The 17,669-nt window shown below is 44.9% G+C and overlaps 1 protein-coding gene across 2 annotated transcripts in view; it reads left to right on the top strand.

The window, feature by feature from the left end:
* The window catches only part of LOC119953624 (hippocampus abundant transcript 1 protein-like), an 86,075-nt gene that overhangs the window by 47,761 nt on the left and 20,645 nt on the right, over nucleotides 1–17,669 (top strand). For both annotated transcript variants that reach the window (XM_038778074.1, XM_038778076.1), the window contains exons 5-9: nucleotides 719–833; nucleotides 8,066–8,284; nucleotides 9,294–9,407; nucleotides 11,675–11,746; nucleotides 12,236–12,348. In XM_038778074.1, the coding sequence (XP_038634002.1) occupies nucleotides 719–833; nucleotides 8,066–8,284; nucleotides 9,294–9,407; nucleotides 11,675–11,746; nucleotides 12,236–12,348 (633 nt within the window). The remainder of the gene's footprint in view (nucleotides 1–718; nucleotides 834–8,065; nucleotides 8,285–9,293; nucleotides 9,408–11,674; nucleotides 11,747–12,235; nucleotides 12,349–17,669) is intronic.

Below are 17,669 nucleotides of genomic sequence, written 5' to 3'. Positions count from 1 at the left end.
ACCAGGTAAAATTGATTACTCCCTCCAGTGATTTCAAACACTGTTGGAAACATGTGAGTATGAGGAGGATAGGATTTGAAAAAGAAGTCAAATGAAACTTGTTCCGAGGTGGAATTGAAGCCCACCGTGCAAAGGGCCTTGAGCCAATTAATTGTATTTCTGCCGAAAGAAGGGAATGAAGGGACATGGTGAATAGGTGGATCTGGGGTGGGTTCTTGACAGGGGGGACAGGATATGTCAAATTCCTCCATTAACATCTTTTCCCCCTCACCACTACCTTTCCGATGTTTATCCATTCTTCCTCCATACACACCCAGCCCATTTTCCGCTCTCCTGAATGCTGTGTTTCATGAGGGGAAGGATACACAGGTGTCAGTCTTTGAATACTTCCCCAAGAGCCTAGTCTTCATGTATGAGCAGGAACATGTCTAGCTTGTGAGGGGAGCTCACCACTAAGCACAACTCTGTCTCCCACCCAAAGTCTAGATGCTCTTTGGAGGGCTCAATGGCTAGGAATTAGAAACCATAACCCTGCTTCAAATGATGTACTTTGAGCTAAAGTTATTCCATATATGTTGCTTGTAACTGTATATTTACACCTTATTGTGCTGAGCTGGATGCCATTCATTTCCCAAGCCAGCTGTTTTTCTACTCTTGGTTTGTGTTTGCGATTCCAACAAACAAAGTTAGTTATTTCTGTGTGTGCTTTCCTCCACAGGTGGTACTTTGCAGTGATTTCTATGTCTGGAGTATTTGCAGTCACATTTTCAGTGATATTTGCCTACGTAGCGGATATAACTCAGGAGCATGAGAGGAGCACAGCTTATGGACTTGTAAGTCTCAAAACTGGAGCTAAAGAGGACATATCTTATTCCGTTCTGAGAGCTCGTTCAGGGTTTAACCCACCAAGGCTTCTTGGCTAATTATTTCTGGAGATTCATCTGCACCTCTTCTGAAGCAATGAACACTTGTTCGAGAGAAATCTTTCTGGCATTCTGAATCAGATTGTTTGGGTTTGTGAACTCATGGAAAGTTACAGCATGAAAGGAGCCCAGTTAGTCTACCATGGTTGTGCTTGCTCTTTGAAAGAACATCTGTGCTTATTTCCATTTTGTCTTGTCACCCTGTGATTCTTGAGTATGTTCATCCTCAAGTACCTGCCCAGCTCTCTTAAATTCTTTTATGAAATCAGCTTCCAACACCTTTTCAGGTATATCATTCCAGATCCCAACAACACCCCAAGTGGGAAACTTTTCTCCTCATCTCTCCTCTCTATTTTTGCCAATGATTTTACTCAAGGACTTCTAATTATTGACTCACACTCCAGAGGGAATAGCTGTCCTTATTGAAACCTCTCAACATCTTTAAAAACTTGTATTTATGCACCAAACATGATAACAGTCCTATCTTCATTTCTTCCGTAGATCTGTTGTTCCCTCACCATTATTCCCCCCCCCCCCCCCCCCATCCCACTTGGGCCATCTTTTCCCTGTTCCTAGTTGCCCTTTACATATGGCTCACCTTTGTTTGCCATTCACACATTCTGATCTCTTTGTGTACCAATATCAGCTCCCTTATTAGCTTTAATCATCCTCGTTTATATTCCTTTTGTCTTTCTGTCCGCAACATCTTTGTCAATCTCCACCTATCGCTGGCCCCCTACCCAGCCCCACCGTTCCACGCTCCCCCACAGTATAATTCTGACCCTATTTCCAATACACTCTAGCTTTGACAAAGTCGTACAGACTCAGAACGTTAACTCCCTTCTCTCGCCGCAGATGTTGTCCGACCTGAGATTGTCCAGTATTTTCTGTTTTTGTTTCAGGATTCCAGCATCCACACTAATTCTCTTTAATTTACAGTCCTAATTTTGCTGACATCTCTTAAACTGAAGTCCCACATTTGTCTTCCAATTCTCTTCCTGCACCTAGTCATGCACTTAGGCAGATTTTTGTTGCTGGTCTGTGACCAGGCACTTGTAGCTTGAGGGGCGCCACTCCATATCAAGTCTCTCCTCTTACTTCCAGCCATTGGCATGTTTGGAAGCATTTGCAGGTTGATACACTTGACCGTGTTATGAACAAACCTTTCTTGGCAATCATGTCCTGGGGTGGGACCCGAACTGGAGTTTCTGTCTCAGAGTCAGGGACACTATCCACTGTGCTACAAGACTACCTCTCCACGTCTTTACAGCTTGTAATCCCTGGCCCAATTGAGCAGGTGTTACTAATTGAATGAGCAGGGAGTTCTCCCTGGCGTTGTGGCCAGAATTCTTCCATCAATGTAACAGCACCAAAATGACTAATCAGCTGGTCATTAATCTCATTTTGGTATGTGAAACATTGTTCCCGTTGGACTGTGAAGCATTTGGAGACATTCAAAGTTATGCGGCATTGTATCCCTGAAACCACTTGTTATTGATCGATCAGGTGTGAAACTTGATGTTCAGATGCTCTTGGGTGAACTCCGCACAGGAACGCTGACTAGCATGCAAGCGCAGAAAGCAATTAGGATGGAAAATGGCATATTGGCCTATTATTGCAAGGGAATTGGAATACAAGAAAAAGGAAGTCTTGTTACAATTGTACAGGATTTTGGTGAGACAGCACTGGGAGTACTGTGTGCAGTTTTGATTTCCAGATTTAAGGAAGCATTTACTTTGACAGTGCAGTTGATGGTTCCTAGAATGACAGGGTTTTCCTATTATAGGCCGAGTAAATTAGGCCTGTACTCATAGAATGGGAGTGGTATTTGAAATGTACAAGAATTTGAAGGGGCTTGACAGAGTACATATGAAATAGGAGCAGATGCAAGTAATTTGCCCCTGGAGCCTGCCCTACCATTTGATAAGATCATGGCTGATCTTTGTGTGTTTCACATTCTACATTCCCATCTACTCCCCAATAACCTTAGATTCCCTTGCCTAACAAGGATCTAAGCACCTCCGTCTTAAAAAATATCCAATGATCCCACCTCCAGCAGAGTTCCAAAGTTATACAACCCTCAGAGAAAAAAATTCTCCTTATCTCTGTCCAGAAAGGGTGACCCCTAATTTGAAAATAGTGTCCCCTGTGAGTTTTGGACTCGCCCACAAGTGGAAAAATTCTGTGTCCTGGTTGTCAAGACCAATCAGGATCTCATCAATCAAGTCACCCTTCACTCTTCTGATTTGATTTGATTTATTGTCACATGTACTGAAGTACAGTGAAAAGTATTTTTCTGTGGCCAAGGGAATGCACACAGTATGTACATAATAGATATAAAAGAATAATCAACAGAGAACATTGACAAATGGTACATCAACAAGCAGTGATTGGTTACAGCACGGAACAAGGGGCCAAACAAAGCAAATACACGAGCAAGAGCAGGAGGAAGTAATTATATATGAAATGGAAAAGAGATTTAGTAAGTCAGAATGGTGATAAAAGATCAAAGAAAAGGGTCTGGGGGTGAGAGCTCGCAGAGAGTCGCCATGCTCCGGCTATCTTGGAATACTCCAGTCTGTCCAACCTAGCCTTGTAAGACAACCTGCTCATTCCAGGTATCAGTCAAGCTAACCTCATCTGAATCACATCCAACGCATTTACATCCTTTCTTAAATAAGGGGATCAAAGCTGTACACAGTATTCCATATGTGGTCTCACCAATGCCCTGTCTAACTGAAGTATCGCATCTTTAATTTTATGTTCAATTCCCCTCATAATAAAGAACAGCATTCCTTTAGTTGTCTTAATTATTTGCTGTACTAACTTTTGTGACTCATGCACCAGAACACCTAGATCCTTCTGCACCTCAGAATTCTGCAGTTGTTCTCCATTTAAGTGATACTTTGCTTTGTTAGCCTTCCTGCCAAAGTCAACAACTTCACATTTTCCCACATCTGCCAGATTTTTGCCCACTCACTCAACCTGTCTATATCCATCTGCAGCCTCCTTGTGTCCTCTTCACAACATTCTTTCCAACCTATCTTTGTGGCATCTACAAATTTAGTTACCATGCCTTCATTTCCCTCATCTAAGTCACTGATATAAATCGGGAAACGTTGAAGCTCCAGCACAGACCTCTGTGGGAGACCTCTCGTCACATCCTGTCGATCAGAAAAAGACCTATTTGTGCAGACTCGGTTTTCTGCCATCCAGCCAATCTTCAATCCAGGTTAATATGTTACCACCGAACTGTGTGATAACCTTTGTTGTGGCACTTTATCAAATGCCTTCTGGAAATCCAAAGTAGAGTGCATGCCACTCCTTCAAAGAACTCCGATAAATTAGTTAAACACAATTTTCCCCTTCACAAACCATGCTGATTATTCACTTTTATCTTGGGTTTCTTTCAGTACCCAGCTATAACCTCAACGATCAATTATAACACCCTCTCCACGACAGATGCCAAGCTAACTGGCCTACATTGTGCTGTTTTATGCCTCCTTCCCTTCAATAGAGAGGTTATATTTGCTACTTTCCAGTCTGATGGAACCTTTCCAGAATCTTGTAAATTTTTGAAAACTAACACCAACGCATCTACCTCATTAGCAATCTTTATTTTAAGACATAAGGGTGTAGTCCATCAAGTCCTGGAGACTTGTCAGATCACAGCTCCATCCGGCTCAATACAGTTTCTCTCGTGATTGTAATTTCACCAGATTCCCCACTATTTTACATCTTTTGACTCATAGCTATTACTGAAATATTTTGTATCCTTTTACAGTGGAGACAGAACACAATATTTGTTCATTTCATCTGCCATTTCCTTATCTACTATTAACTCCCCATTGTCACTCGAAAAAAACCAACACTCTACTTTTTTCCTTTTTAAATACCTGTAGGAGCTCTTGCTATCCGATTTTACATTCTTTTTTTTTATAAATGTTTTTTATTGAGTTTTCATATTTTATATATGACAAATTACAAATTATTAGAGAGAAAAAAAAGAAAACACAAAAATTTAGCATGAATATTTACAGGTAAGCATCTTCATAACAACAATTGTGGCCGCCCCCTTTAGCCAGCATACATAGAACATAGAACAGTACAGCACAGAACAGGCCCTTCGGCCCTCGATGTTGTGCCGAGCAATGATCACCCTACTTAAACCCACGTAACCCGTATACCCGTAACCCAACAATCCCCCCATTAACCTTACACTACGGGCAATTTAGCATGGCCAATCCACCTAACCCGCACATCTTTGGACTGTGGGAGGAAACCAGAGCACCCGGAGGAAACCCACGCACACACGGGGAGGACGTGCAGACTCCACACAGACAGTGACCCAGCCGGGAATCGAACCTGGGACCCTGGAGCTGTGAAGCATTGATGCTAACCACCATGCTACCGTGAGGCCCCCAATATTTTACATTCCCCAATATGGCCGAGGCACATGTTTATAGGCATTTATTTATAGTTTGGTTTTGGGCCTTGGCTTGCCAGCAAACCCCCATAACGAGCCCGTAACCCCCCCCCCCCCCCCCCCCGGCTACCCTCCCCCCGATTCCCGTCCATTTTCCCCTGATTCTTGGCCACCTGACTATTCTTCCTCTTGTACGTTGGCCACAAACAGGTCCCGGAACAGTTGCATGAATGGCTCCCATGTTCTGTGGAAGCCGTCGTCCGACCCTCGGATGGCAAATTTGATTTTCTCCATTTGGAGAGATTCCGAGAGGTCGGACAGCCAGTCTGCAGCTCTGGGCGGTGCTGCTGACCGCCAGCCAAACAGGATTCTACAGCGGATTTTACATTTCTAACGAGCTCCTCTCATGCCCTAATTTTCTCCTCCTGATTAACTTTTAGTAATTCTCAGCTGTTCTTTATATTCTACCCAATCATCTGATGTGCTGTTTATCTTCGCATAGTTTTATGCTTTTTCCTTAAGTTTGATGCTTTCCTTAACTTCTTTAGTTAACCATAAATGCTGGGTTCTATCTGTACAATTTTTCTTTATAGTAGGAATATAATTATTCTGAAAATCCCCATGGTAAACACGGAGGGATTTTTACTCCTGGCTGGGGAATCTAGAACATGGTGGCACAGCTTCTATGTATATTCCTCCAATTTCCTTGTTTTTTATGTGATAGTTGGAGTAGCTATGTTTGTCTTTAGTTTATTAAAATCTTTACTAACTTTGATGTAATAGGGACTAGGTGGTTCACATTTTAATCTGGCTCAACATCCCCTGCACTGCAGAAACTGAACAAAGATCAATACAACACAGGAACAGGCCCGTCGGCCCTCCAAGCCTGTCCCGGTCATGATATCAACTGGATGTATTAACACTGAATTTCCAAGAACAGCGCAGTGGTTAGCACTGGGGTTACGGTGCTGAGAACCTGGATTCGAATCCCGGCCCTGGGTCACTGACCACGTGGCGTTTGCACATTCTCCCATGGTCTACGTGGGTTTCACTCCCACAACCCAAAGATGTGCAAGTTAGGTGATTGGCTATGCTAAATTGCCCCTTAATTGGGAAGAAAAAAAACATTGGGTACTCTAACATTTTTTTTTTTTTAAACCACTGGGTTTCCAGTCATTAATTTTATGTTAGCTTTCCAAACCACTTTGGGTTTTGAGGTTTCCTTTTGGACACTGTTTACACGGTTGGAGTGGAAGATCTTGTCTGGGCTCTGCTTCTATTTGCAAGCATTGCACACCTAATTCACTGTGAAGCACAATTTACTCTGTTCGCACTTGTGGTACGCTAAATCTTTTTTCCCCTTCTCTTGTTGCCTGGGCAAGTAGAAACCCAGCTCATGGACCTCAATCAATGTTGCTCGAAACAAGGTTCTAGAAGGTGCCTACTGTTCTCCTTTTTCTCTTCTCGTAATGTGAGAACAGCTTATAGATGAGTAACTTTGTGGTGTAGGTTATTTGGATTGAGTTGTACAATATTCACTGTTTGTCTAGTTCCCTATTAATGTTCGTTTGGTTAAGCTAAAGCATTGTATGGATTGAGGAGTTAGATAAACTTTACCTGAGTTTGGCAGTGAAAGTTGTTTTGGAAGAATAAGGCAGCTGCTGAACCTTCCTGGTTCAAAATTTCAGATACATTGCATAAGGTATGGCCAGCACCTCAGTAAGGATTTTTACAGAGTTAAAATAATAGGTGACTGTATATGATTTTGTTATGCACTGGCCTCTTGGACCCTGGTTCAAATTGCTGGCTGATAAAGATAACGTTAGACTTTTCCACTGGCTGTAAAAACCTTTGCCAAATGCGTTAGAGCAATTAGGAATATACCAGTTCAAGAAGGCAGCTCCCCACAACCTTCTCAAGGGCAATTAGGCCTAACCAATGAATCCCACATCCCTTGAATGCATAAAAATAAGTGAGGAGGGGTGACACGTGGCACAGTGGTTATTACTGTTACCTACGGCGCTGAGGACCCGGGTTCGAATCCCAGCCCTGGGTCACTGTCCTTGTGGAGTTTACACATTCTCCCCTTGTCTGCGTGGGTTTCACCCCCACAACCCAAAGATGTGCAGTGTAGGTGGATTGGCCACGCTAAATCGCCCCTTTATTTTTTAAATTAAAAAAAAAATTTAGAGTCCCCAATTATTTTTTCCAATTAAGGGGCAATTTAGCGTGGCCAATCCACCTTCCCTGCACATCTTTGGGTTGTGGGGGTTAAACCCACGCAGACACGGAGAATGTGCAAACTCTACACAGACAGTGATCCAGGGTCGGGATTCGAACCCGGGTCCTCAGTGCCGTAGACAGCAATGCTAACCACTGTGCCACCGTGCTGCCCCTAAATCGCCCCTTAATTGGAAGAAAATAAATAATTGGGGGGTACTCAAGTGCTTTTCAACATTTGGGGTGTAGGTATGTTATTGGAACAGTGCAAAGGAACTTTATACTGTATCTTACTCGTGCTGTACCTGCCCTGGGAGTGTTTGATGGACAAGTGTACAAGGAGATTTATTCTGTGTCTAACCAGTGTGTGATGAAACTGGCACTGATCTCTTAAATGGAATATTTGAATGAGCTCAAGATTTGCTCAGACATAACAGCTTAAAGAAAGTCTACAGGAATGAAAAGTAGTCAGAATGTTGTCTTCTCCCAATCACAGGTATCTGCAACGTTTGCAGCTAGTCTTGTGACCAGTCCTGCCATTGGAGCATACTTGGCCAGAGCGTATGGAGACAACCTTGTGGTAGTTTTGGCCACTGCTATTGCCTTGCTGGACATCTGTTTCATTCTTGTGGCTGTGCCAGAATCTTTGCCAGAAAAGATGAGGCCTGCTTCCTGGGGTGCACCAATTTCATGGGAACAAGCAGACCCTTTTGCAGTAAGTAACTGAATTCTTTCATCAGATCATCCTCGTGTATTGGTATTGTTCGTTATCCTAATTTTATTAGGTCCCTTTAATTATAATTGCAGACTTGCATTGTTGGCATCCTGTCCAACCAAGTTGTGCAAATCTGTTGTACCACTGGCTCCCTGCCCCCATTGCATTGATACCCCCCTCATTCACGCAACCGTTTCATGGTTTTGCTACATCTTCTGATGCTACGTTAGCCTGGAATCTTCAGCCTGAGCTCCTCCATCTTCTCACGATTTGGTCTACCTTGAAAAACCTCCCAACCATACCTTCAGTGTGCATTGGCCTGGAATTCAATTAATCGTTTCAGGTGAATTATTAACGATCTGATCACCTCTTCAGCCCCTTCTCTCCTGAAGATAACACGTCGTACTGGGCTGTGCTTTTAAATTAAAACAGCCCTCCTGGGTGTAACTTGAGAGATTGCTCTTCATACATAAGCCTCGACATTAAGTGTGAGTGCTATTGACCACAGACTCCGAGACCAGTCGAAACCTCATCTTTTCCTCCCCCGCAGTTGAAATTCACTTTCCGACATGGCTGATTGAATATTATTTTGGCAGGGATCCCCTAGCTATTGTCGGTAATTGGTCAGACCAAGGGATTAAACCTGCTCCTTGCATTGTCTACTTAACTCGGTCCACACCTGACCAGTACATTGGGCGTTGGGAGAGCTCATTTGGCAGTCCTCGTCCTGTTGGGGATGATGCTCACTCGTGTATGGTGGGAAGTAATAAAGCATTAATTTCACTTATTGTAGATGCCACGGAGATATCATCACATTGTTTTGAGAAGCTATAAATTTTCGATTGGATACATTGTCTTTGGATGCTGATTTCTTGCGATTGAAATGGAGTAATATCCCACTTCTGTGATTTAAAAAAAAAAAAATGTTGAGTACATGCATGGATATCCTTTTGAGTTGTCTCAGTTTGTCATTTTCATTAATGTATCTTTCTCTCTACCTTTATTTCAGTCTCTGAAGAAAGTGGGTCAGGATTCAACAGTTCTGCTGATCTGTATTACAGTGTTTCTCTCTTACCTGCCTGAAGCAGGCCAGTATTCCAGCTTCTTTCTTTATCTCAGACAGGTAAAGTGGCCCTGTGAAAATGTTAAATCTGTTCTGTTATCTTTGAAGCAAATGCTGATAGTTTAATGACAATAGATTGCTTCTCTCCCTCCCTCTCTCTCTCCCCATGCTCTCTGGGGAGACAGTTTCATCACTGGACCAGTAATCCAGAGACCTAGGGCAATGCTCTCGAGGACCCCCGTTCAAACTTCACCATGGCAGATTGTGGAATTTGAATTCAATAAAATGCTAGTTAAAAGTCTAATGAAGACCATAAAACCATTATCATTTGTTGCAAAAACCCATCTAGTTCACAAATGTCCTTCAGGGAAGGAAATCTGCCACCCTTACCTGATCTGGCCTATGTGTGAGGTGGTTGACTCTTAAGCCACCCAGTTCAAGGGTTGGGCAGAAAATGCTGGCCTTGCCAACAACACCCATATCCCAAGCAAGAATAAAGTATTGTTTTCTCGCTTCTCTTCTCTGAGTCTAGATTTGCTCTGCTAATTCTGCATCTGAGTTACCCAATTAGGTAATAGGGAAGGCAAATGGAATGTTGGGTTTTATTTCATAAGGAATGGCGTACAAAAGGAGGGAAGTCTTGCTAAAACTACGCAAGGCACTAGTTAGATGAAATCAGGAATACGGTGAACTGCTATGCTCCCCTTATCTAAGGAGCGATATACTGGCATTGGGGGCAGTCCAGAGAAGGTTCACTAGGGATTTTCTTATTAAGAGAGTTTGAGTAGGTTGGGCCTGTACTCATTGGAGAATGAGAGGCGGGCTTATTTAGACATATAGGATGCTCAGGGAGCTTGACAGGGTAGATGCTGATAGGCTGTTTCCCTTTGTGGGAGAGTCGAGGACCAGAAGGCATAATCTCAGACTAAGGAGTCGCTCGTTTAATACGGATGAAGAGGAATTTCTTCTCTGAGGGTAGTGACTCTGTGGCATTCCTTACTGCAGAGGGCTATGGAGGCGGGTACATTCAGCATGTTCAAAGCTGAGATAGACAGATTTTTAATCGGTAAGGGAATCTAAGGTTATGGGTTTACAGTGGGAAAGTGGAGTTGAGGATCATCATAGCAGATCAGTAATGATCTCATTGAATGGTGGAGCAGACCCGATGGGCTAAAATGACCTACTTCTGCTCCTCTGTCTTATGGTCTTGAGTTGCTCCTATTTTATTCTCTGCCTGTCATTCCCTCCCATGGGAAAGGTAACTGACCTATACTGCCCCACTCACAGGTAAGTGGATGAGATCAGAAACTCACCATAGAGAAACAGGAATGCAAAACCGCATGCCGTCCCAGTGACATAGCTGCTGAATTGTCAATGTTTCATCCATTGAGTCTCCTGAGCAATACCTGAAGTAGATTTAGGCGAAAAGTTAATTTGCCCAGGTTAGGTTGATAATGCTTCCAGTCCATCAGTACTGAGACTTGCTTTGAAATGTTTTGCAATATTAAAGGTATGGGTTAAGTGCAAGAGAGTTAGTTTTCATGCCAGAGGCTATTGGCTATATGTGCTGGAGGTTGAAATTTTGGCTGCCGGACTTCAGTTGTGATGTTGGGGAGTGGGGCTAGAGCTCAATGTGTGGAACAATTTGGGCAGCTGGAGTACTTGAGCTGGGAGGAGGTGGAACAGAGGTAAGCCTCCTTTGGAGGGAATTATGACCTGGGAGGTAAGAGACTCTGAGCAAGTGAGTACAATCAGGTGGAGGATTAACAATCTGAATGGAAGTCGAGGCAGTGGAATTGGGTTGAGATTCCTCCATCTATATTTTTTATAGATCAATATGTCTTTACCACCTGAATCTGAATTTTTCATCCATTGAGTTTCCTTAGCAATACCTGAAGTAGATTTAGGCTATAAGTTAATTTGCCCAGAGATCTATTCCCTCAGGATGAGAGCTGGTTTAGCATTGTTTAGTTCTAACTCCTGCTGGCTGGCCTTCTGCTGATGGAGCTTTCTTGCTGAATGGAGTTATGATTGCAGAATTACCTGACGTGTTATTCTGCGTAACAGGTGGTTAGAAGTCGAAAGTTGCTGCTACAGGGTGTAGTTGTAATGAACAGGATAGGAAGCTAGATGGGTGCATGAGGAATGAATGAATAATAGGCTTTGTTAATGGGGTGAGATGGAGACGGTGAGGAGAGGCTTGTAGAACATGAACACCACCAATTACCTGTTGGACTGGAGTATTTCAGAGCTGGAAACACTTTAAAGGTAAAAGTGTGGTTTTTTAAAAAAATATTTATATTTATTGTGTGATTTGTGTTCTCTAGGTAATTGGATTTTCCTCCGAAACTGTAGCTGCCTTTATTGCAGTTGTGGGAATCCTTTCCATTTTAGCTCAAGTAAGTGCTTGCTCCTTAAAATAGGAACATTTTGACTGTGATATGCCTAGAGCTAGTCAGCTGTGAGAATACTGTAGTTAAACCCATCAACACTTGGCAGAATATTGAGTTGGAGGAAATAAGGATTCTGTTCTGATGCGAACTGTGTTTTTCCATCATATATTTATTTCCCTTACCATTAACTGGGCCAGCCTTAGCCTAACACATGAGGATGTGAAGTTGGCCCTCTGAAGAGCCTCACTCCACACTCGCCCCTCAAGGACCAAACCCAGCTTACCCTCCCACCTCCTCTTGACTTCCTCCAATGATGCCTGTTGTGTCGTCAACATCTGCCCATAGACATCAGGCCGAAGGGCCTGTACTGTGCTGTACTGTTCTATACCTTAGATTAGGATAAATGGTCGGCACAACATAGTGGGCCGAAGGACCTGTTCTGAGCTGTACTGTTCTATGTTCTAAACGTTAATTTCGCTCTTATCTGCTTTGCAGACTGTAGTGCTTGGAATCCTGATGAGATCCATAGGGCATAAGAACACCATCCTCCTGGGCCTCGGCTTCCAAATTCTCCAGCTAGCTTGGTACGGCTTTGGGTCTCAACCCTGGTAAGTGTGTGATTACTTTGAACTATCACTCAAAAGAAAAAACCAAAAAGAAAAACCGCTATACAGCCCGTCAAATCGGCTCCGACATTGATAAAGATTATGGGTGGTCTTTGACTTCAATTCCACTTTCCTGGGTGACCCCAACACAGACAAGCTTTTGGTCACGCCCATTTGGGGCAGAATTCTGACTCTGATGTCTCGTGGGACTCTGTTGAATCTCGCGAGGCTCACTGCAGGCCTCTCTCTGCATTCTCTGGCCACGTTGTGCTCTCGCTTGAGTGCGACACAGCCAGAGAATTGCGCCCTATGTCCTCAAGTTCTGCACACTCAATCCAGACAGCTGTCAATGCCCAGATTATAAATCAGCATTTTCTCAGTGAAGGATGTGCTGAAGATGCAAGTAATTTTCAATTTTCCTTGATTAGGGTTTCCACGGAGATCAGAGACTTTTTTCAGGGTTATTATAAGGGCAGAGGCGGCAGGCCCGAAGCCAGGATGGGATGTAGAAGAGATGTCCCACGTTGCATGGCTCCCACCTAGAGCGTGCTAAGAAGGTTGAAGTCCAGTCCCAGGGAAAGTCTGGAGCGATGCAAAAAAGAAGGGAAAGAGGAAGTTTTAAAGAAGTTTAAAGAAAGTTTCCCCCCCTCCCCCCCCACTTTGAAAAATTGACTTTGTTTTTCAAAGAAAAAAGCGGATTGAAGAAGGACAGGAGAGTGAAGGGGGGAAAGGGGAAAGAAAAAGAAGAAAGAAAAGGGAGGCCTTGAGGAAAGAGATGGCAGCCGCATTGAAACCAATGGTGGAGGAGGCAATCGCCCCGGTGAGGGTAGATGTGGCAAAGTCATTGGCCAAGGTGAGAGAGCAGGGCGAGAAGATAAAGGAAGTGGAGGAGGCCGTGACACAGCACAGCGACCAGCTCACCTCGATGAGGGACGAGTTGCAGAGGGTGGTGGAGCTCAACAGAGGACTCCGAGCAAAACTTGAGGACTTGGAGAACCGCTCGAGACGGCACAATTTGAGAATTGTGGGCTTGCCCGAAGGGACAGAGGGCCCATGGCCAACAGAATACTTTGCTAAGAAGTTGGTGGAGCTGATGGGGGAGGGTGTGAACCCCTCCCAGTATGAGCTAGACCGAGCTCATAGGTCATTAACGCTGAAGCCCAAAATGAACGAGCCGCCAAGAGCAGTAATTATCTGCTTCCACAAGTACTGCATGAGGAGAAGGTGTTCAGCTGGGCGTAGCAGAAGCACGAGGTGCAGTGGGATGGTGCGGTAGTTCGGATCTACCAGGACTTAACGGTGGAGTTGGCAAAAAGACGTGCGGCATTTGGGCGAGTGAAGGTGGCACTGTTCAGAAAGGGAGTGCGATTTGGTATGGTATACCCGGCGAAGCTGAGGGTAACGTATGAGGGCAAAGACTTTTATTTTGAGACAGCGGAGGCGGCTGAGGCATTCGTGAGGGCAGAAGGCTTGCGACAGACGTGAGGAATAGAGCTGGAAGAGAGACTGTGGACTGTGATTAGGGAGCTGGAAAATGTATAAATGCTACAGTTTTCTGTTTACTGATGTGTATTGTAATTTACTTCTCTTTACATTGTTATAGAATTTAAGTTAATGGTTGGGTTGATTGGCGTTCTGTATTGCAACGGTTACATCTTATTTTAGTGAATTGTATGGGTTGGATTGTTGTTTTTGTTTTTTCGTGCTCTGGGACTGGGTGGGAGGGGACAATATATCTTGGAAGGGGGAGCCACCTGCACTAGCTAACTAAAGTCGGCTAGTGAATTGAGGTGAGAGGAGGACTGCGGACATTGGAGCCTGGTTAGCGGGTTTCAATGGGCCTACGAGGGGAGGGGAAGGGATTGATGCTGGGAGATGGTTTTTCAAGAAGAATTGTAGGGGGGTTTCTTGGAAAGGGGTTTGATGTTAATGGATGGGGGCGGGACAGGCTTATGGGCAGGGCCTGGTGGTATGATGGTGGATAAGAAGGGTGGGTGGGGGGGGTGGTGAGACCCCCAGTTAGGATAGTCACGTGGAATGTGAGGGGGTTAGGAGGACTGGTCAAGAGGTCAAGGGTGCTTGCACGCCGTAAAAGTTTGAACGCTGATGTGGCAATATTGCAGGAGACTCACTTGAGGGTGAAGGACCAGGTGAGACTTAAAAAGGGCTGGGTTAGTCGGGTGTTTCACTGGATTTGACAGAAGGGCTCAAGGGGTAGCCGTGCTGGTCAGCAACTGTACGGGTGAGGTGTCTAAGGCAGTTGTCTGGGAAGCTCTAAAGGCAGTGGTGAGGTAATTTTGTGCAAGGCCAGGGTGGACAAAGAGGAGAAGTTGGAGCGGCAGAGGGTAATAGATGAGATGTTGGAGATAGATGGGAGTTATGCAGAAGATGGGGACCCAGCAAAGCTGGAAAAGAGGAAGGAACTACAGGCGAGCTTCGACCGACTGTCCACCAGGAAGGCGGTACGCCAACTGAGACGAGCAAGGGGTACAGTCTATGAACATGGAGATAAGGTAGGTATGTTAGCAGGTCAGCTCCGGAGAAAAGCAGCGGCAAGGGTAATTCTTAGGTGAGGGATAGGGCAGGGAAGTTGGTGGTGGCCATGGAGCTGATTAACAAGGTTTTTGAGGAGTTTTATGAGAGGTTGTACAGGTCAGAGCCACCCGGGGGAGGAAAGTCAGACTGGATTTCTGCTCCTGTATCATATCCATTGATCCCTGTTTGTGTGAGTGGACGTTGAGTGGGGCTTGTGCTTGATGTCCCTTGCAGTTGAGTACTGATATAGCATGAAAAATTATTTCCTGTGACATAGGGCGACTAGCATTTTATCGAGCAGGTAAATGGTGGCACAGGTAAAGCATTTCAGAGGCACGTAATGTGTTGGTGGATAGAAAAGATGAAAATTTTCTTGCAGAGGAGTAAATGTTAAAATACTCTGGAAAGGCGACAATGGCCCATAACATCCTGGTTCCCCAGGGTCATATTTAGGGGGTTTCCCAATGCTGCATCGGGCTATCCCTCGAGGAAGTTCCCATGCAAGGGTTTACTTGGCAATTTCCCACAGCGCTAACTTCCCCAGGACAATTGCACTGGGTGGCTGGAAACCATTCAGCAGAAGCGATTTGAATTGCTAATTTTAGATCGGTCTACCAGTTTTAGCCGCCACAAAAAAACCCACTTCTAACTCCAGAGTAACTATTTAAACACCCAGGCCCTCTGGCAGATCTCTCTCCTCCCAACCATTATCTGAACTACATGGCTTTGAAACTTACCGTCTTCTTTTAAATCGTCCCGTTAAACATCTGCTTTATGGCAGCTAGTGCTGTAAAAAGTGCGGGGGGAGGGGGGGGGGGGGTTACTCCAAGCTGATGCAGCCGAGGCATGCTTCACTGCTCCTGTCTCCACCAGCCTGAGTGAGGAAGGTTGGGCAAGACGGGGCATTGCAATTTCAACGCAAGTCTGTAAAGAGTGACAATCCAGCTGGAGATTGCCACTCTGAGGAGGTTACAGGCCAATGATGTAAAAACAGCCCCGGAGTCCAGCTGCTGCCAGACTGAACCAAATTCTGTGGTTTCCTGGCAATCAGTTCACCATTTCTCAATGTAAACCCGCACCAATGAAACATTAACAAGTTCCAGTAAATTGCACTATTTTGCAATGTTGTGGTCAGGGCTGGCAATGAGGCCAGCTGTCTGAATAGGCTGCAAGTGAAATAAAACAAAAAATAAATTAAAGCAGAACAGAGTCACTCTCTTGGTGTCTTTTGTGCATATCTCCTCTCTCTCTCCTTCCCCCCCTCCCTCTCTTCCCCCCCCCCCCCCTCCCTCTCTTCCCCCCCCTCCCTCTCTTTCCCCCCCTCTCTTTCTTCCCCCCTTCTCTCTCTTTCCCCCCCCTTCTCTCTCTCCCCCCCCCTTCTCTCTCTTTCCCCCCCCCCTTCTCTCTTTCCTCTTACCCCCCCCAAAAAAAAAATCTGATTGCACCATTAAGGGCACAGCAGTTGATTGCTGTGATTAGTTACCAACTCCATTATTCTATCATGTGGCTATCAGGCTGGTAAAAGAGAAATTAGATGGACTTCGGTCTTTTGTTCGGCTAGTCAGTTCCTAGGACACTCTTGCATCTAGCGATGTGACTTACACAAGAAGCTTACACCAGTAGCCATGTGCTGTGGGCCCATGGCCACTTCAACCTGAGGGAAAGACTTGCATTTATATAACATCTTTTACAATCTCAGGTTATCCCGTGATGGGGAGCTCCCAAAGTGTGTGACGTACTGATACTTATGCTCCAACAATTTCCTTCAGTGCTACTTTTACCTCACCCTATCAGTGTAAATAAGTAAAGCCTACATAGTCCCAGATGACTATAGGCTGCTGACCATAAGACATAGGAGCAGAATTAGGCCACTTGGCCCATCGAGTGTGCTCCACTATTCAATCATGGCTGATATGTTTGTCATCTCCATTTTTGTGTCGTCTCCCCATAACCCATATCCCTTATTAATCAAGAACTTCTCTGTCTGTTTTAAAGACACTCAGTGATTTGGCCTCCACAGTCTTCTGCGGCAAAGAGTTCCACAGATTTACCACTCTCTGGCTGAAGAAATTCCTCATCTCAGTTTTAAAGAATCGCCCCTTCATCAGTCTGAGGCTGTGCCCTCGGGTTCTAGTTTTTTGTAGTAGTGAAAGCATCTTCTCCATGTCCACTCTATCCAAGCCTCGCTGTATCCTGTAAGCTTCAATAAGATCCCCCTCATTCTTTTAAACCCCATTGAGTACAGTCCCAGAGTCCTCAGCCACACCTCGTATGACAGTGTCCATTCCAGGGATCATTCTTGTGAACCTCCTCTGGACCCTTTCCAAAGCCAGCACATCCTTCCTTAGATATGGGGCCAAAACTGCTCACAATACTCCAAATGGGGCCTTGTATAGCTTCAGAAGTACATCACTGCGCTTGTATTTTAGCCCTCTCGACATGAATGCTAACATTGCATTTGCCTTTCTAACTGCCCAGTGAACTTGCACTTTAACCTGAAGAGAATCTTGAACTAGGACTTAAGTCCCTTTGTGCTTCTGATTTCATAAGCCTTTGCCCTCTGAGGGGGAGAGCTGACTGGTGGTTATTTAACCTGGGGATCACCACACCTCAGGCAAGGTAGAGAAGGCGGGGCCTTCATGAATAACCTCAGCCCGTACAGCAATTGAACCTGCGCTTTGGGTCTCGCTTTGCATCACAAACCAGCTGTCCAGCCAACTAAGCTAAACCGAGGGCAGCACGGTGCGCAGTGGGTCAGCCCTGCTGCCTCACGGCGCCAAGGTCCCAGG

This window comes from Scyliorhinus canicula, chromosome 18 (assembly GCF_902713615.1).
Source record: "Scyliorhinus canicula chromosome 18, sScyCan1.1, whole genome shotgun sequence".
In the NCBI taxonomy this organism is placed as follows: domain Eukaryota; kingdom Metazoa; phylum Chordata; class Chondrichthyes; order Carcharhiniformes; family Scyliorhinidae; genus Scyliorhinus; species Scyliorhinus canicula.
The sequence above is the reverse complement of the archived record's forward strand: the minus strand, read 5'-3'. Positions and strand labels throughout refer to the sequence as shown.